General features: G+C 43.5%; 1 protein-coding gene across 5 annotated transcripts in view; it reads right to left on the reverse strand.

Annotated features, from left to right (window-relative positions):
- Positions 1-20,366, reverse strand: part of ephb3b (eph receptor B3b) — a 54,632-nt gene that overhangs the window by 9,213 nt on the left and 25,053 nt on the right. For 3 of the 5 annotated variants that reach the window (XM_013910136.1, XM_013910139.1, XM_013910135.1), the window contains exons 2-10: positions 17,149-17,213; positions 11,964-12,636; positions 8,625-8,780; positions 7,379-7,714; positions 4,432-4,556; positions 3,779-3,941; positions 3,300-3,408; positions 1,744-1,796; positions 1,382-1,600 (exon numbers count right to left, since the gene is read on the reverse strand). In XM_013910136.1, the coding sequence (XP_013765590.1) occupies positions 1,382-1,600; positions 1,744-1,796; positions 3,300-3,408; positions 3,779-3,941; positions 4,432-4,556; positions 7,379-7,714; positions 8,625-8,780; positions 11,964-12,636; positions 17,149-17,213 (1,899 nt within the window). The remainder of the gene's footprint in view (positions 1-1,381; positions 1,601-1,743; positions 1,797-3,299; positions 3,409-3,778; positions 3,942-4,431; positions 4,557-7,378; positions 7,715-8,624; positions 8,781-11,963; positions 12,637-17,148; positions 17,214-20,366) is intronic. The other 2 variants (XM_013910138.1, XM_013910137.1) reach the window with 1 other exon arrangement.

Below are 20,366 nucleotides of genomic sequence, written 5' to 3' on the forward strand. Positions count from 1 at the left end.
CAGCAGTAGAAGAGCTGTCGTAGTAGTAGTAGTAGTAGTAGTAGTAGTAATGGTAGTAGCAGAAGCAAGCGATTCCCATCTCTGCCATCACAACGTCTTCCTTTTTTGGCTCAGAAACATATGCTAAAATATCTGAACCTCACATGGCACAGTCCTGTAGCTTTTAGGCAGAGATATAACTGTCAAATATATCAAAGACATAAGATATTTCACTGTCTACAACATCATGTGAGGGAGGGTTTCTAAAACAAGGGGGTTACAACCACATAGTGGATAGGGTGTGAGTACCAGGGAAAAAAAGGTCAAACATTACGATCCAGTAAAAATCCTCTTTTTAATTAAGAGGTTCTCCGGATATAAAAAAGTGGGCAGGGTTACAGGCAGCCAATCCTGGACTTGGAGCAATTTAATATATTTTACACCCCAACCAGACAGATTTAAACCTCTAGAAGAGTACAACAGATAAATATTAGCCATGGCTCTTAGAGACAGGAATTCCCCAAGCTTACACACACAAAACCAGACACAGAGCCAAAGAGCTGGACTTTAAGTCCTCTAAAGTACATATCCATTACAATCACGCCCTCGCAGGTTCACACAGTGCTCATTAAGGCAATCGCTGGCCAGTAAATCTCTCGATATTTCACAACATACACAAGTTTGTGAGCTACAGCAACTACAGTACATTTTCACATTACCTTCAGTCTTCCTTCTTTTAAAATTTCAATTTCCTTTGCATCAGTTTTGAAATGCAGAGTAGTGCAATGAGGTATGAAAGAAGTAGAAAACAAGCCCACTTTAAGAAGTAGATAAGGTATCCTACAGCATTCCTGCCAGTAGCCAGATATAATTACCACTAGAATTACAACATCCTGCATTATTTCAATGATGGCAGCTGCTGAAACTCAAAACCTTAACGCTCAGTGTTTATCTGTGCACACGAAAGTTCAATAAGTGTGCAAAAAAACAGGTTTGTAGCTTACCGGTATACTGGAAAATACATGCAATCAGATGGGATTAAACTCTCCCCTAGAGAAATAAATCCTGTCTGTATGGGGTTGTGCTTTTACAAAAATTTAATCAGTTATCAATAACTCTTGTGCCATATTTATTGCATTGCTCCCATTGCAGGATTGGGGTAATTTTTGCCTTTTAGGACATGGGTGAAAAAATAATCTACCATACAATGGGTATTAAAACTAGTTTAAACGCACACGGCGTGGTAAACGTGGGGGGTGCTAGAACTGTGAGTGACACTAACACAGTGCTGGACATCTGGAAGGCTAAAAAAACAAAAAACACAAAAACGTTCCTAAGAGGTGACGGTATGCGGTAGGGAGGCGAGCAAGAAGAGGGCTAGCGATGAATTGAGTGAAAGTACCGCTTGGTGTGAAGTCCTCTAATGGTATGGCCTGGAGGTGACTAGCAGTCTTCCCCCTGTAGCTCAGGAGCTTTGGTGGGTTACCTGCGCCAATGACCTCCTCGATCTTCACGCAGGACACATCGATCTCCTTGGCAAACTCGCGCACTGCCTCATTGGGGTCCTCGTAGGTGAAGGGGTCAATGTAGACCTTCATTCCCGGCGTTACTATTGGGGATTCAGTGGCAAGAACAGGAAAGTGAATCTCCGTTGCCAAGCAATAAATATTCAATGTGATATCTGTCTGATCACTTCTGACGACAGCGAGAAGCACAGACATGCTGCCGTTGGAACAGGCAAGCGAGCTTAGCGGAGAGACTTACTGTACTGCTGCAGTTTCTCTGTGTACTCTGACTCTGAACCGTTTCTCTGCTTTCTGTTGAGAAAGATGAAAACACAAACTGAGTCACGTGGTCCCCGCACAGTGGGACACAAACACTGCTGAGGAACAAAGGCACGGGGAGAAAACAGATCCCTAATAACGCCTAGTTGTAGCGTGAGATGCAGTCGCACTGTGATGTGGCATGGTAAATATGTGTAGTCTTTTTGTGCGCTGGAAGCAAGGGATACGCTGATAAAGATTGTATCAATGCCTAGTGGTAAAAATGATTCATACTCGGGGACTGTAGCGCAAGTGTAAACAAAAGGATATCATACTATTGTCTGAAGCGGCAAGTGAAAGCCATTCACTCTCGGTACCCCCCCCCCCAAAAAAAATGAGCAGCCGTGACAAAAGCGGACTCAAACAGCAAGCTCAGCTGTCTCGCTTTCCTCGCCCCGCAGACATCACACTGCACATTTCAATTCAATCTTGCTCTCTGGTTGTCAGTCTCCCTTTTCTGTTTTTATGAACTTATTTACTCTTGTCCTCTTATAGCCACTCAGTTCCTCCAGCTTCACCTCCATGCATCTGTCCCTTTCGCACCCAGCGGGGATGGGGTGTGGGCTCGGATACGGAGCTGGGTTGTTGAAATCACATGTTAATGTGCTTTCTTTGTTGTCTAACCAGTAACCGGGGCAAAAAATACCCGATGGTAATTTGCATTTTATTTTAAATTCTAATTTTCTTCTGGTATATGCCGAAGCTGTGTATTTTGTATCATTTCTATTTTTCTCCCTTCTTCTGTAGCAGTCAGAGCAGTGGCTAAGCCAAGACCCTGAGAGAGAGAGAGACACAATGTAGCGGTGTGAAAATTAGGGAGAGCGAAGAGGCAGGAGGGAGAAAGAAAAGGAGGGGGATCCAGGGAGATTATTATTCAGTCTAGCATGACCGATGCCCACGCTTGTCAGCAGCTGCCTGAACTGGCTTGCAGAGAGAACCCAAGTGGGCACCAGTCAGCAGTGGGTGCCAGCCTCTCGCACATATAGACACCCTCGCACGGCATTTTCTGCTTGACAAATGAATGGTATAAAGGATAAACGAGTGCGGTTAGACCCAGCTGATGTAGTGTCAGACTTTCTGAAAGGTAAGAGCAGCCACTTGCAGCTTCCCAGTCAATTGGGCTCAGCAGACAGGGGCGCATCTGGGTTCTTTGTGGTCGGGCAAACGCACAGTTGATTCTGAGTGCTGGGCCGTGAGGGCAGGCCTATCAGGCCCAACAGCTGCTCCACCATGCTGTTTCCACTGAGCAAAGTAGCATTTTGGCCAAAGCTGTTTACTATTCACAGATTCAGAAGGCTAATCTGGCATTCAGTGGGCTCACAGGTGGCAAAGCAATCCGCTGAGACTGTTCCGGGGCAGTTTGGAGGACAAGCAAACAAAGCTGACATTTGAAGCTATCTCGGTGTTTTGTTTTGTTTTTTTCAAATTGACGGGAAAAACAACAGTTTGGCACCAATGCTTCTGTAAACCTTGCTGTTTTAGTAGCGGGATTCTCACCTCAGGCAGACAATAGCGATGACCACAACTGCAATGATGAAGACTAAGGTGGCGGTGGCTGATCCAACGATGAGCGGCAGCTGTTCCTGCAGCGACTTTGGGGGGTCAGCTTTACAAGATTAAAGAGAGAAGGTGATAAGTTAGTTAGTCAGTTGCCGCAAGCATCGACCAAACTAGCTGCAATCCAGCTCAGTACAAAAGTACAAGGTTTATTAATCTGTATGCAGAAGAATCTGCACATCCTTTATAAAGTAGAGGAAGGGTATGGCTGATACACAGACTGGCTGACCATAGGTACATTTTCATCAAATCATAAGTCCGTTACAAGAATTTCAGTTTTTTTCGTTTCTCGCATATTGGCTTCTTACACTATAAACGCTTGAAAAAATCCAACACATCTATAAGCTTTGCATTGCACTATTTGTACAGACATATCCCAGTACATCCCCGGGTAGTAACGCAGGCGGGGTGTAACGTACTTTGGAGGTTGGTGCTGAAGTCGGCTGGGCTGCTGTAGCGACCGTAACCAGCGACTGTTCGAGCGCGGACCTGGACCACGTAAGGCGTACCAGCCTTAAGACCTTCAATGCGGGCGTTGCTCCGTTGGGCAGTCATGGTATGGGCAATGGCCTCACCCTGATCCTGCACATACAAATACAGGGATTAAACAACGCACCCCTGCTCCTCATTGTTCCTTCTCTAAAAGTTTTGATGTAGGTTGACAAAAAATATATAAAAAAGACAAGACCAAGAGAGAGAGAGAGAGAGAAAAGGAGTCCCATATCATAGCTGGTATGTTAATCTGACAGCAGAAGACAGCATATAGTGAGGACTGTGCTCCTTCCCCAAGGAAAACTCTAAACTTTCTGGGGTTTTAGAAACTTTTTAAGGCATGGATTGACAGAGGATGGGAGGGAAAAGAAGAAAAGGGAAGAGTACAACAGGGAAGGGATTGGAAGGATAGAAAGAGATGGAAAGAGTGGAGTAAGAAGAAAAGGAAGCCTCACGGCCAACATGTGTTTATCAGCAGAGCCATTGTTTTCCACATTTACAGAAACACAGATGATACAGAAACCATGCGAGTCACTGAAATTGGATTGAATTACAGGCGTTCTCTAACATCGGCGCTTACCTTCTCATGGTACTTAATCTCATAATCCAGAATGATTCCGTTGGGCTTCTCTGGAGGCAGCCAGGACAGGCTCATGGTGCTCGCTGTGGCCGCCATCAGGTGAACTGTGGGCACTGCAGAGGGAGCTTCACAGGGGGAAAATAAATAAAGGGAAATCCGCTTTATTTATTGTTTTTCGTGTTATGTCTTTTGAAGTTCTGTGCCCTTTGTCTGTCCACAGAAGCCCAAATACAAAGTCTTAGCTGTGAGCTTTGTGAAAAGCTTTGGCCACTAGTTAGTATGCAGAGCCATTCCCGACTAATGCTCAAATTCTCCCTCCCAGAGTCCTAGGGGAACGAGAGGTTATGTCTAATTCTCCTGTAGCAAGAGAATCAAACTTTAGAAACTGATGGATAAGGTCCATGCAGTTCCCTCTGTCATATATTAACGGCAGGCGAGCTAAGGAACAGCCGCACATACAGAGTTTTGCACGTATGTGTCTGTGCACTTGCTTCACTGCTGCTGAGCTGTTACTCCACAATCTCGTTGAAATGTTTGAGAGGAGCTGTGCTTTCCTTTTTTTTCTCGGCTGTAGAAAAAGATCTTGTTCTTTAAGTGCTGCGCATGAATATAATATACAAATACAAAAATGTGCACACACCATACAATCTAATTATTTTATGAAACATGTAATCACTGGAGTTTCCCATGCTTAGTTTACACGTGCCGCATTAACAGTAAGCCCATGCCGCTCTTTCCTTTACTCCCTCCTCCACTCGATCTACCCTTTTAACTTTACTTCATACCTTCCACTGTCTATCTCCACTATTACCTTTACTTGAATATAAATAATACACTTCCTGCTTTTTCAGTGGACTTTTCAACTCATTTGCTTGTCTTTCACTGCTACAGCCCTCCATCCACTCCCCCTTCCTCCAGAGTTTTATGACTTCTTCACAAGATGTCCTGTCTAACCAAGACAGATGTGCTGATAATCACTTCTGGTCAATAAGGAAAGTGAAGTGAAGGAAGTCAAGTGTTGCACAATAATATTATTCGATACTGTACCGCACTCATTTTAGGAAAATCCCTGGATCAGTGTTTCTCATTCCCCCATACCACACACCAGTTTTCGCTGGCTTTGTTAAAAACTTTTACATCCCATTTTTACATTCTTTCATCGTCCCCATTCCATTTCCTTTCTAACCTCGCTGCTTGTCTTGGAGACCAGACAACCTTCTGTTGCTCTGTCTTTCTTTCTGGTGTCTGCACCTCCCCTTTCCTGAGTTTTCCCCTTCCTTGTAAGTCCCATCTATTCCATTTCTCCTTGTCTCTCTTATTCCCCCAGAAGACAATGCTTCCTAGGCAGATCCCCTGGTTACTCTAGCCAAGGGATTAGGGGCCCTCCTCCAGGAGGAGACGTTGGGAGTAACCATGGAGGTGGCCCCAGGGGCTTATCACCAACCCAGTATTTATTTTGATTCTTAAAAGGTGACTGCACATGCAGGGATGGTCTTGGGACTACACAAATGGATAATCTGATCACAGATGATGCTCTCTTGCCCTTCTTTCTCTTCACTGCTCCCTCCGCACCCACCTGACCCCAAGCACCCAAGGGTGGACACTTGTCCCTGTCAGCCCAGCGCCAAACCTCCCCATGAAACAATGAGGCCCTCATGTGGGGCTGGTGGGGCCTTTGGGTTCCAGACTCACAAAAAGAAGGCATTCCTAAAGAATCTTTTAGGAGTAGGCACACAAGGTCAAAGGTGAGGAGGACAAGGCCATGGAGAGAAGGAAAAAGGGTGGGGGAGGAGGAGCCAAGGAATAATCCTTGGTGTTTACTAGGCTAGCCGAAAGAGCAAACTTAACACAGCAGCAAAGAGTTCAATTTACAAGTAAAAAGAAAAACTGGGGTGAGTAAAAGTACATCAGTGAGAATAGTGAGATTTCCTAGGTAACTGAAAAAATGATCATAATAGTCCCCCAGCTGTAGTGTCAAACATAAGGCTCAGTGGCCAAAGACTCCAATCCAAGGAGGGCGTACATTCTGGACTTTAAATGTATTTGGAGTTTTTCCTTCTGATAAAGACCGTTCATATTGCACCAAAGTAGTTAAGTAATAAACAAACCATTTAAAAAAAGAAGAGTTCTTGTTTTTTACAGTATGTCCACAAAAAATGTGAATTAATGGAAACTTTCTAAACCTTTCGGATTTTTTTCTGTGATTTAAAACATTTATTCCTTATAATTTTAGCCCAAAGAATAATGCTGAAAGCTTTCTTTCATTTACTACAGCAGCTTTTCTTTATCATGTGGAAAAACTGAGACATACTGTTGAAACTGCACTTCTTTTTCTTATATTAAGGTATCTTAGGATACTTATCCTTTTTCACTGACAGGTGGAGTGTTACTGGTCCAATGCACGATATACAATTATTCTGACGTCCCTGGTCTACAGTCTCCCTCCATTTATTGATTTATTTTCATCACTTGGCTTATCAATAGCGGGTTCTATAACACTGTATCTATATATACCAGATGGGTTTAAAAAAAATCATCTCAGCTCTGATTGCTACATTGGCCTAGTTACTGTTTTTGCTGAGAGCTGAAGGATCGGTGGGTTGGAACCAGTGGGCAGCCAGAATACTAAAGGTTCCACACTTTGAATATACACTGCCTCGCTATTGCTATTTGCAGTGGTGTTAGCACAGAGCATGCTGTGGGCGTGTGAAAAAAAGGTCGCTTTCTAAGCTCATTCAGAAGAATGTCTTCCTTCTCAATCCCTGTTCAAAGGAAAAATATGTAGCACACTCCTACATACATACAAGAAATTGATCTCTGCTTTTTAGGCGCAGAGCGTATTCTCTGACATCCTTTTGTGTCTTTTCCCAGCCTTTGAAAGTTGGCATCGCCCGAAACATCAATGCTGATCTTTGCCAGGTAGCCACAGTGCTGAAGCTGCACCTACCGGCCTGATTTGTGGTGATGTTCACGGCGGAGAACTGGGGCGTATAGGGGCTCTTGTTGGAAACGCCGTTGACCGCCTGGATCTCGAAGCTGTACTGTGTGTGGGCTTGCAGGTTCCGGACCGCCACACGCCGCTGGGTCAATCCCAGGTGGCGCGGTGAGATGTCCACGTTGTCGTCGCAGCGCGAACACATTCCCCGGTCGGGGAGGCACTTCTTACAGATGACGTTGTAGAGGACATCATCGCGGCCGCCCAGGTCACGAGGCTCGCTCCACTCCAGCACGAGCGAGGTTTCGTTGACGCTGGAGATGACGCTGCGTGGGGCAGATGGAACGGCTGCAAAAGGAAGGATGGGATGAAGAAAATAGGTCGCAATGAGAATGCATTCAATCTCCGTGCACAATGGGTGTAAAGAAATTTGTCCTGGTGACAGCACAGAGACATCAGGACAATAGACAAAAGATTCATACTGGAAAGCACAGTTTATATATCATTACACACACATGCATTCATTATTCTATAACTGCGCTGCGGTATTAGTACATTTCTTATGCATTAACTAGACCATTTTCTTTTCTTTCACTGTAACAAGAGACTGTTCCAGCAGTTCTTCATTAAAAAAAAGAAAAAAAGAGGACAGGAGTTCAAATTTGAATTGCATGCTTATTTCCACTGTGTGTCTGTGTGTACAGAGTGCTTGGGGGCAACGAGCAAGACAAACTATTGGCAGAGTCTTGGCAATTCTTATCCAATTACCGGAGCCTTATCTCTCACTGCACTGTGGGAGAATCAGCCCCACACCCCAGCAACAGAAAAAAGGATCTTCTTTCTTCACTTCTGAATAAATTCACCCCTCGGTGTCTGTTTGCTTTTAATAGAGCCAACAGTAAAAAAAAAGATAAAGCTCACAAAAAAACAAGTGGGTTTCACTTTTCGGCCGTAGTGGGGCAGAGACGTTGTGAGTGCAGGTTGGTGGGAAGGGGAGGGGTTGGATGATAAAGTTGTGGATAACGCTGGGAAAGCAAGCAGACTTGTTTGCTGTCTGTGTGGCGTGGCAGGAGCATTGTGCTAGGAGCTTTTATCAGCAGTTGATGGAAATATCCAAAGACGTTTAATCCACAATAACGTTAACTTTATGATTACAACACATTTGGCCCAGTTCTGATGGGAAAAATAGACTAGATGTAAGGTTGTCAGCATTAAAACGTACTGAGTTATACAGATGGCTGAAGGAAGCATTACTTACTAGTGCAGGTGGAGTCGGGAGAATCTGTGTCTGCGCGGTAATAACCGTTTCGACAGGAGCAAACACTGGCTGCTCCCGAGCTGGCACGGCTGTTGGCTGGGCAGGGCAAGCACAAACTGTCCCCCTGTTTGGACTTGAAGGTGCCAGGGCTGCAAGCTGATGGCAAAAGAGGGAATGATGAAGAAAGCATGACCAACAGCTTAAAAAAAAACAACAAACAAACTGATTTTACCACTATCATATTAGAAAGTGTCTTACTCTGGAATGAAAACACAAAATTTACTTTTGCCAATCCATGCCAATAGCCTGTAATTCTACTTATTTTTAGTGGCAAAAGTAGTATTTGTAGTAGTCTCGGATCAATACTAGCACAATAGGATTGATACTTTGTTTCTAATTTCAGTATGTAGCCCACTGAATTGTGTTACATAAATTATGTTTTTGGTGAAGAAAAAACTATACATCAAACATGTCGGTTTGTGTTGACTGCCATGTTCATTTTATTTATAGCCTACAGCACACTTAAACAACAGAAGCAACAGAAGTGCTTTAGAGGTAACATTGGCATCCCAGGTCTCCTAAAAACGCAGTGTCAAAAACATGAAAATTTGACTGGTGTGCTTATGTTATATTGATTAATTATTTTTGAATGTACAAATAACATTTACTTAGTGGACGATGTATTCAGAATTTGCAAAGTGAGGGAATCAGGAAATGCAAACGTGCAAACATAAATCTTTGTATACAGACAGAGACCATGTCAAAGTTTCTTTTTTTTAAAAATTGTTTTTTCTCTGTATTTCTACTGAGACTACTTCTATACAGGAAACTACTTTCAGCATAACTTTACCTAAACTGGTTCTTGAAGGCAAGTCAGTCACATGAAAACACTGCTAGGATTTGAAAATGCCATATCTCCATTTATAGCTGCTGTTTGGACGTTTATAACTCGTGTGATAAGTTACAGACGTGCAGGGAAACTGTAACGGCAACATTGTGATTCAGGACGCTTGGGTAGGCTCCATATCTTTCATAAACTGTCTTGTTAAAAGATGAATGAGTTTGCCGCCATGCCTAATAAAAAAAGAGAGGCAGGAGCAGGTAAGAGAGGCAAAGTTTACAAGGGCCAGTTGATTAGCTGACCCACTAGCGCATTAGCTCGTCAACGTCAAGGACAAACTGCAATGTTTGTCCTCTCCCCCGAATGATAATTATCGTCACAGATTCCATGTTGGATTTATGCTCCCCTTTGAAAACGACTGAGGTCAGAGGTCAAATTTACAGCAGACCACTTACTGCTCCTGCTGTTTTCCTGCTTCTGAAAGTTCAATATTAGCTCAAAACCACCAGCTGGCTGCACCGTGTACATTAGCACTGAGTATATTTGTTCTCCCACCAATTTGTCAGAGTTATCCACACTGCTGGCTAACAGGAAGTTTGGTTTGATAAACAGATAAAGAACTGACCTTGAATTTAGGTGTCAGAACAGTTTCTTTAAACAAATTTGTTCATATTTTTTCACCTAACACAGAACAAATTGCAAGCTAATTCTGAGCTCACAGGGCAAGAAAAAAATTATTTTTAACTGTTAGCAAAGATGTTGAAGAAGCATTCCCGTTAAAGGAAGCCTCTTTTTTTACACCAAAAGGTTGAAAGTGCTGATCAATCACTTCCAGCGAGTAAAGGGGTCATCCTGTTCCTTTTATCTATTTTCCCTTAGAGGAACCATTAAAGAATGAGGAAGAAAGACAGACAAGGGGGTAGAGCGAAAAGGGAGGGAGAGGTGGAAGAGGTGGAGGCATAGAAAATGCTAATCCTGTAGGACCCCCACCTCCCCTCTTCCTCACTCCCCTGTGTCTTATCCTCTCATGCAGAACATAGAGCTTAAGGAACTGATTAAAATGTATGCTGAAATTGGAAAGTCTGAGGCATGAAAAAGTAAAGAATATTGGGGGTAAAAAATGTGCAGCTAATGAGTGGGAAGGCAAAAAAGGCTCATCGATTAATATTAATACTGACATCCTTACTGTAACTCTAGTGGCTTATTAATGAGCACAACGGCCTTCAGATTAGGAAGGAATTGGAGAAGTAAAGACTGGCGCAGAGAGAAATGAAGAGCTGCAAGAGATACTGTATGCTAGGAGGACAGAAAAAGCACGGAAAAAGGGTGATGAGAAATGAGCATGGAATAATATAGAAGGAGAGGAAGGAAAAGGAGAGAGGACCTAACGAGAACAAGAAAGCGAGATTTATCCCTTGTGGTTTCTAGTGATTAGAGAGCATTTTATCAGCGGCCAGTCACCAGAGCTTCAACCTTGAGGTGCCAGAAACAAACAAATGAGTTTTTAACCACGTTCACTTTAGATATACTACACTCTCCCCTTTGTCTCGTGCAAACACTCTCCTTCTAAAGGTGAGCGCATATTCAGTATCCACCCACTCCTGGAGTGGAGTGGATACAAAATATAAGGCCTGTGCAGCGTCATTGCTTTCTTCTATTATAGGAAGAAGGACCCAGACAAGCAGGGATCACCCCCGAAGTCGAAGCCCAGCGAACACGCACGGGGCACCTTGCATTCACGTGATCAATAACCTCACCAGATCGCTCTTTCACTCTTCACACACTTTCTGCACGCCCAGGCCTAATTTTACGCCCACGTACACACAAGCACAAATTTTTCCATTTATCCTTCATTATTCTCATGCTGTCACCTGCACTCCATTTCAGTCGGGACCTTGCTGTTTAAATTTACCTTTCTCTTTCACCTCTATGAACCTGTCATGTTTTCCATCAGACCTGAAGCCATTAGCCACTCGCTTTCATAAAGAGACAACACACTGCGCATTCATTTTGCAACCAACCTCAAGGCAAAGCTGAGGTCACGGGAGTGCGTAGCCCTGCTAGTCTGTATTATTATAGCTTGTAATCACTGGATTAACATGTCAAAAGAAAACAAGATAAAATAAATTATTCATTACGATGTGTTGAGTGAACAATCCAGCATAAAACAGTGTATCCTGTAGCCAAAATAATGTCCAATTAATCTCTCTGTATGCAATCAGTGTGTTTTTTTCCACAGCAGTCAAGTCTTTGTGAAGACTAGGACCACTAGTCTAATACCATTCCATGTTCCCAAAATGTAAACGTAAACGTCTTCTCATATGATCTTTGTAAGAAGGCTCCATCCTGAAATCTGAGGACTGTAACATAAGATGAAGTAGCACACTATTCTGTTGTGGGTTTGAACCTTGAGCAACCTGTTGAAGAATGTCTAATCCACTTAATCCGCCACAACACGTCATAAACTGACCTAAATTATATATTGTGAAAACACTCACCTTGACACTGGGTGTCCTTCATGGCCGGTTCAAAACCAGCCATGCAGGTACAGGCTCCTACAGGAACCATCCACTCCCCATCTCCGTTGCAATAAAGCTTCAGCGGCACAGACACCTCCAAGGCATTGGGGACACAAGTTCCTGGGGCTATCACCAGCGATGTCGCTTCAGCCCCCGTTGCCGTTTCGGGAAATACGGCAAAGTTGGCGATTGTGGTGGAGCACTTCTTATAAAACACTCTGACTGAGATGAGCGACATGCAAGCACCGAGATCCTGGAAGGCCAAGTAGAAGCCAGCTTTGGACAGCGGGCCAAAACTTCTGACTTTCGTGTTTACCCGTCCAGACTCGAGCATGGAAAAACTCTCATCTGGGGCGATGGTGTCAACCTTCACATAAGGGTTCTCCATCCAGAAAGGGCTGGTAGCCGTAGCTGAATCCGAGTCAGACTCATAGTAGAAGAGGTTAAATGTTTCTTTGCAGGAACCAGGGATGTTGGGAATGCTGTTGCAGTCACGCACTGTGAATTTCATTTCCACATATACGCGCAGTACATCTTTTCGCGGGATGAAGTCGCTACGTAGCCAGTTATTTTGGTTGAGCTCACGTACATTGCAGACTTGATACGTCCGGATGGGGTTCATGGCATCGTCGTAGCCACTGACCTCTTCCCACTGAAAAGAAATCAGATGAAGAACATGAAAAACTAGCAGCTGTAAATGTCTGATAGATATTGAGTTGCTGCGGGGCATCTTCCATCGAACCTAGATGAGCTACATTAAATCAAGTGGCATAAAAAGCAAGTGATTAAAGTACCAGGACACAAGTCATGAGGGAGCGAGAATTGGACTTTTTCAGTTTAGCTGTATTTCTTTTACTTCCATTCCCTTGCTTTTGCCATGATGCACCTTTCATTCCTGATTAGTGTGGCGAAAAGCCAGGCACAAGGACTGCAAATTCATCACAATTACAGGAACCTGTCACCTCCTCGCCACAGAGCCACCAAAGCATGTTTACCTCATATCTGTTTGGAAGAACCAGCCACACTGCTTCACAACCAATTACGCTTCAATTACCGAGCAATGACTGCAACGTCCTCTAATAAAAGCGGGGAAAAGGCGGCAGTTAACCTTCATGCTTTTCTGTTTTTACACTCTACATCTTTCAATGCTACTACAGTACCCAGGGGGTGAATTACTCGGGATAAAATGGGATTAAATTTTCTAAACTTTGATTACCAGCTTCATTAAATGAGTGCAAGCAAACCAGACTGTAAAAGCTTTGCTGTGAGACGCGTTAATGTTATGTCTTTTTTTCTTCTTCTTCTTTTTTTCAATCTCGAATGAGGACACCGCGATTAAATCATTTCACTTCAAACAGCAATTCCTGTGTGTATAATATATCTAAGTGTGTGCGTGTGTGTTTGCGTGCGTGTGTGCGCACGCTGAGGGATCTGCTCCCCTTTCTTTTATCAGACAAACATTTGAGTCAAAGTATTTTTAGACACGTTTAAATACAACAGTAGTTAACAGTGCTATGCAAAAGACGTGCCAGTGCTTTAGAGCATTAAATGTAGAGGGAACAGGGGAGGAAAATAATACTAGAGAAGGGAATAATGGGTGGCTGTAGCTTACAAGGTAGAGCGGGTCACCTACTAATCAGAAGGTTGGTGGTTTGATTGCCGGCTGCACCAGTCTGCATACCAAAGTATCCTTGGGCAAGATCCTGAATCCTAAGTTGCTCTGATGCATTCACTGGAGTGTGAATGCGTGAGAATGTGAGACATTGAAAAAAGTGATGTATGGATGGGGCAAGTTCTATAAAGTGCTTTGAGTGACAATATATAAACGAGTCCATTTACCAATAAGTCACAGGGCAGTCAAAAGCTAACACACCACTTTGCATTTAGGTATTGATCATTATTAATCTCTGCTTCTACCAGACGTTTTTTCCTGCCAAAAGCTAGTTTTTCCTTCCTACTGTTGCCAAGTGCTTGCTCAGAATTTGTTTGATTTTGGGGGTTTTCTCTGTATTACTGTAGGGTCGTTACCTTGCAATATCCTCAAGCGCCTTGAGATGACTGCTAAAACTATACACCAAATGCATAGTGCATATTTAGCGTAACTGGTGAACTCGCTACCTGAACCTGTGACATTGCTATATGAGATATCTATAGTAAAATTAAATCTCTACAGTTATGTTCTTGGGGCTGGATTGTACCTCAAAGCATTTGCCTTCCTCAACACTCGGGTAAATAGATACCGCTTTTCCTCTTCAGAGCCAGTCGTTTCCTTCTGAGCTTGAAGCATCTTAATTAAGGCTGTGATATGGATGTGGTGGAGACAAGGCTATTCATCCAAGACCGTGGAGGCCATAAGGGACACAGGGGGAAGAATGGGTGTAGTTTGGCTGTGGCATTAAAATGATGGCCCCACAAGAGCGGGAGAGAAGGAGGAAGCGACCAGAGGGAATCGATAATCACCAGCCAGGTCAATGGAATGGCTAAAAGCATGAAGTGTCAATGGGTATTTAGTTTAGTGTAATAAATCACCCTGCGCAAAAGAGCAATGCGGCCAAGTGTTTTGTGGCTGTGCGTTTGTATAAATTTGCTCATGCGAGCTTGTCTGGCCAAGTTTGTGCTCACTCTGTGTGTTTGTTTGAGAGTATATATATATATGTATAGGTGTGGGTCTATTTGTGTATGCGTGCAGTTAGAAAGGGGTCAACCAACCCCCCGTCAGACATGCACCAGTGGGCAAACAATCTGAGAGCCTGCTTACCAAGCCTGAATGAATTAAGCATGTTGTGCAAAAAAGGGTCAAGTTTCTTGGCGTCGATTTTCAACAAGATGAATTGTTATGCAAGATTGGCGAGCCTCTCTGTTTTCTCTTTGTCCTTTCCAATCAAAGCTTTAACTTTCACCTCCAGACGGCAACGCACGGGCCTTACACATTGCACATTTTGGTGCAACAATAATTCTCAAAATCATCATTTAAAGCTGTTTTTTTTGCCAGTTTTATCATGTTTTTTCATCCTTCGACCTTGGATGAATTAAAAGAGAACATTTACTCTAAGAAACCTTCATGGCAAAATGGATAAACTATTATTATTAGCTTTAGGCATTGCCTGAAATGCTGAAAGTTCCAACAAGCTCAATGCAACCAATTAGTGTGTTTTTATTTTGTTGTTTGTTTAGCCGGTTCAATAATCCCACTAAGGCTAATTTAATACTGTTCCAGCTTGTTTATGACACGTTTTGTGCAGGGAAGGTGGTCTTGTGAAGGAGACAGTCATATACCGACAATACTTATTATCTCTGTAGGCTCGCTAACTTCATATACTGTTGTCAACGTATGCTTAGGGAAAGCCCTGTGGGTATCATTCCGGGTCTGAGGAGAGCTACTCAGCGGAATTCCCCCTTCTTCTTCGCCCATCTGGTTTGGAACATAAACGGCATGATTTATAGACAAATATTCACACGTCACACATGGAGGCATAATGAATGCTGGAAATTCAAACGCATCAACCAAACTGGTGCTGAGCTGCATGCATGCATGCCTCATACAGAGATGCTACAGGCTATAAAGACAGATGCAGACAGCCTGAGAAATGCACATACCATAGCAAACAGAGACGTGAAAGAATATAAAAGAATGTGTGTAAAACACAACAACCTAGTGTTGGAGCATGTAAAGACACTTCCTTACGATTATCAGCGCTTACAAACACAGCTTCTGTGTAGCTTTATGTTTGTAGCTTCATTTGCATGTGTTTTGCAATGTTATTTAAAAAGATGGAGACGATATGATTCGTGTTTGGCATGAATGAGAAAATGTGTAGTGTTAGATTTGCTTTTTGAGGAACTGATTTTCTTGTCTCATACACTCTTTCCTTCTTGACGCACGGACATTGCTCTGGATTTTCCTGAAACCCTGTCTCTCTCTCTCTCTCTCTTTCTCTCTCGTCCCTTTCCCCGCAGGCTGCTTTGTTTGTCCTCTTATCCACGGCATCGGTTTCTCTTAAACACTCGTCACACACAACAAAAACAGGTTGGGTCGTTCCCACCGCAAGACTGCGAGAGCAAACAAACACGTATACAATAAAAGTCTGCGTGAAGAAAGGAACAAGGCAACACGGACGATTGATTTTGCGAGAGCGAGGGACTGAGAGTGAAAGTGAGGGAGGGAGGGAAAAAATAAAAGGAGGGAAAACGCGCACACAAACACACAAAGGGTGGAAAAATAACTCAGGGACAACAAATGCTGTCTGTGGCACATTCTGCTGCACACACACACCCACCCAAAAAAAAAAGGGCCAAGGGGACAAATTCAACTCCACCCTTTTGGCAGGTAATGTGGGAAATCTGGATTGCAAAAGGGCAGCTACTGTATGTACATCTACTGAGAAGGAGCATCTGTTGCAGGATTGTTGGAACAGAAACAGAGAGGCATGTTTTTTAGGTTCCTAAACCATGTCTGCCTGGACCTCGTGGGAGCATCACCGCTGCATTGTAGCGTAACAGGATGAAGAGGTGTGTGTGTGTCTGGAGGGAAGGGGGAACAGAAATGGGACATGCCAGGCTGTGAGAGGGTTTGTCCTCCTGATTGTTTACAGCTGAGGTGGCTAGTGTGTGTCTGGCACAGTTAATGTTTAATGGCTAGGCGAAAAGGAGCATAAGGAGGGTGGGTGACTTTGAACAGCTGGGAAAGAATCCTCTGACAAGTGTGTTGTGGTAAGAGCAAAAATATACTAAAAAAAAGGGGGCCCATCGTTCAAAACACAAGGGCCAAGTCAGAGGACCACACAAAGGCAAGGGAGGAGTGCTGGCAGTCTTTGAAGTATATCCGAGGAGGGGTCGAGGCTCTTTTTGCCTCATTGTGGAGACCACATGGGAAAGCCATGTGAGGCTGTCATGGACACTTTGTGTAAGGTAGATTTGGGTGCTGAGACATTTATCAGCGTTTAAAAGGGAACTTCATGACAACACCAATGCTCTTTTTTTTTTGCATTTTTCAAGAGGAGACAAGAGGGAGTCAATCAGGTCAGTCAGGTGAATTAGATGTCAGTGCATCATTTGTTTTGCTGCCTAAAATATTTTAATTGCATCAAATGGTAAAACATACTGTAGCCTGGAGTATTGCTCATTATTAACACAACACAATGCACACTATGCCCAGTAAACTCACCCCAGTCTCAGGATGTGCAGTCCAAGCCAGTTCTGTCGTGGCCCACTTTGTGTCCATCAACGTCTCTGAAAAACGGAAGCAGAAAGAAAACAACACAATCAAACAAGGAAGAAAAAAAGAGATCAGTAGAACTTTCAGTTGTTTTACAACAATCTCATAAAACTTGCAAAATGATCCAAGGAGCAGATACGAGGCTCTGACCAAAGCTGCTTTCAGAAAACTGTGTGAATAAAGGACACACAAGCTCACAACTACGGTAACTGAATTGATTTAGACAAAGGAGTACTTTATGTGCAAGTGAGTATGTGTGGGTGTGTGTGAGTGAATGTATTATAGATGAAACACGAGACAGACAAAGGTCCCGATAGGTGATCAGTGAGGTATTGTGTGATATTTTACTGTTGCTCCTCATTAAGCTAATTAGTCCCAATTAGGTGTTTCCCTTAAACAAAGCTCTCACTGCGAAACAGTTCCGCTTCCCACAGAACACGTGACACACAGACACACACTTGATAAGATATAGACACAGTTGTAAAACTCAAGATATACAACCCAACAGAATACTTGAATGGAGAGCAGGGGCAATAAATTTCGGTGTCACAAAAGAGGAGCTCTCGAGTGGAACAGAGGTCGGTAAACTTCAATAGGATTCGTTTTGCGTCAATACTTGAAGGCACTTCAGTTTAGAGCATTCTTAGACGTATCTATATGCCACACACGGGGGATTTCACACACAAAAACATCAACAAATGGCTCGCGCAAGTTGAGGTGGACAGAGATCTCCCCTGCAAAACCGTTTTTGCTCTCCACTTTCCACTTTCTTGTTTCTGCTGGCAGAGATGGGAGCTTTGCGAGAGCGGGGAAGGAAGACTATAAATGTCGAGTCTTTTACTACCTGCCGCTCAAGGCATGATGTGCAGCCACCGTTATTATCTCAACCGCTGTGCTGTTCTACAAGATAGTGAAAGATGATGAAACGGTGCAGCCAGCGAGTGCTTGGTCATCAAATGAAGTTTGAGATTTTCCAAGTCTTTGCAGACTTCTTTTTTTTGGCTTGCTAACTAATTGTAAATAGGTCCTAGGTATAAGTACAATACTATAACTCAAGGATATTTACCACACATCAAGCAACTGCTACATTCAGGCAAACAAAAAGAACTTCAAGCCCCTGGTGAATTATATCTAACTTTGTCCAAGTGTTATGCTCTTACAACGGGGAAGTCCCACTCATTTTCACCCCTGCAGACTTTGACTGAAAAAGGTCTAAAACTGTCACCATGAGCCAAATCAAAGCCTTTATCATAAGTGATTCCTTTTGCTTAGCGGGTTTGCAATATTCTCAATGTGTTTCCAGTGTTAAAGCAGGGAACTCATGAACGTGGTGTTTGCTAAGAGCTCCCTTTGTAACCAGATGTAGCCACATGTGAGCAACTGAGGGCCTGCTTGTGTTTTCTCAGAGAATGGGCCAGCACTCACTAGCTGCAGGACTTCCTGTGACTCATACTGTGACAGTGTGTGATTTGGGACCTGTTACTGACAGCCGTGCAGGTAGGTAAGCCGGTGAGGTGAAAATTATATATGTTTGCCACCTGGTACTTATTATTACAAGTCGGCCTTGTGTTTGATGCGCTCGCTTGTCATTAGAGCTGGCCTCGCTGAAAATGACAGCACGGCAAAACGCAAAGATGAACGGGGAGGGAAGGAATGGGATGCGGGGATGACGCAGAAGGGACGTGACGTGAAAGAGAGATAGATATGCAAAGTGCAAACAGACACACCTGTCCAGCCTGACTCAGTGGTTGGGACAGCAGATGATTCGAGACCGCACACTCATCGCTGAAACCCTCCTTTCTCGCTGCATCTGCATTGTTTGATCTGGCCGGGGTTGTGTTTTGTGTGCGTGCATAACTGTGTGCTTGCAAGTCTGTGTCAGAGGACAATTGTATGTGTGTGTATTTGGTGCAAAGTCCTGCATTGTGCCCAAAGTGGAGCACCAATCCTGAGTCAATGGGCCAGAGCAAAAGTGGTGAATGACCCTGACCTAACCCGGCCGCTCCCTCTCTGTCAGTGTATGTGTGTCAGGATGTGTGTGTGTGTGTGTGTGTGTGTATGGGTGCCTGCCATGCTCTGTCCACTATATTGCTGTGATTTTAAATAACACACCTGGCATTACAAGCACATTGTAAGAATAAAGCCTGGACTGAAAGTCCAAGCATCTTAAAATTATCTAATACACGGACAAAAAAAATCTAATAAAGTGTGCAAAGCAGACTCGTACAGATAATAAAGGACAAGAAGGAGGCAGAAGGAACTAGATTATAGAGCGAAAGGTATTCTGTAAAGGAAACAAGCCCTGAAAGCTTAGAAGACTATAATGGCAGCACGACTTAAGGGCCCGAGTGAGACAAAAGAAAAATAAATGGAAAGAAAACCAGAAGGACAAGTCGGTTAAGAAAAAAAACAAATCTCAATTAGACTCTGAGATGATTTCTAAACACACTGAGTGCACTGGTTTGCCTTCTATGCATTTCATTTTACTCTTTCAAATCTTGTAAATTGAGATAGGGGAAAATTGAAGGGAGCAAACAAAGGAAATCAGGCAAACGAACATGCAAATTGGCTGCTGTAAATCACACACGTGGTGAGAGCGAGGCATCGATGGGTCACAAACAGAGAGGCACAAGGCTTCACTTTTCTCACACTTTCTCCTTTTTTCAATCTCTTTCTCAACCAACTCTCCCAGTTTGTTATGTTTCTTCTATTTGTCCCACTTTTCTCTCCTACTTCAACTAAAAAAAAATGTTTTTTAAAAATCTCCTTCACTTTTCTCTGCCTTCGACGCCATTATCTGCAGCCATGCTCCTGTGTTCTTGCTGCACAGTGATGAATGTGACATGCGCTGTTCAGGGGGGTGTTTTTCAACCCCCTGTTGCTCACAAAGACTTTTCAATTAGCGAGTCACTGTTTGAGTAACCTAAGGATTGCTTTAGTAAAGTGTTATTTATGGTAGAGGTCAAATGCACCGGGGATTATCATAAAAACCATGGGGGGAAAAAAACGGCTGTGACATTTGTTTTCTCTGTGTCCTCTGACTGTGTGAGAAAAATTGTAGGAATACAAACAGGCTTGGAGAGATCGCACTCTGGCAAATAAATGCACACACACACACACACACACACACACACACACACACACACACACACACACACACACACACA

The sequence above is a fragment of the Pundamilia nyererei genome, unplaced genomic scaffold (genome assembly GCF_000239375.1).
Source record: "Pundamilia nyererei isolate P.nyererei 1_Seehausen unplaced genomic scaffold, PunNye1.0 scaffold00036, whole genome shotgun sequence".
Taxonomy (NCBI): domain Eukaryota; kingdom Metazoa; phylum Chordata; class Actinopteri; order Cichliformes; family Cichlidae; genus Pundamilia; species Pundamilia nyererei.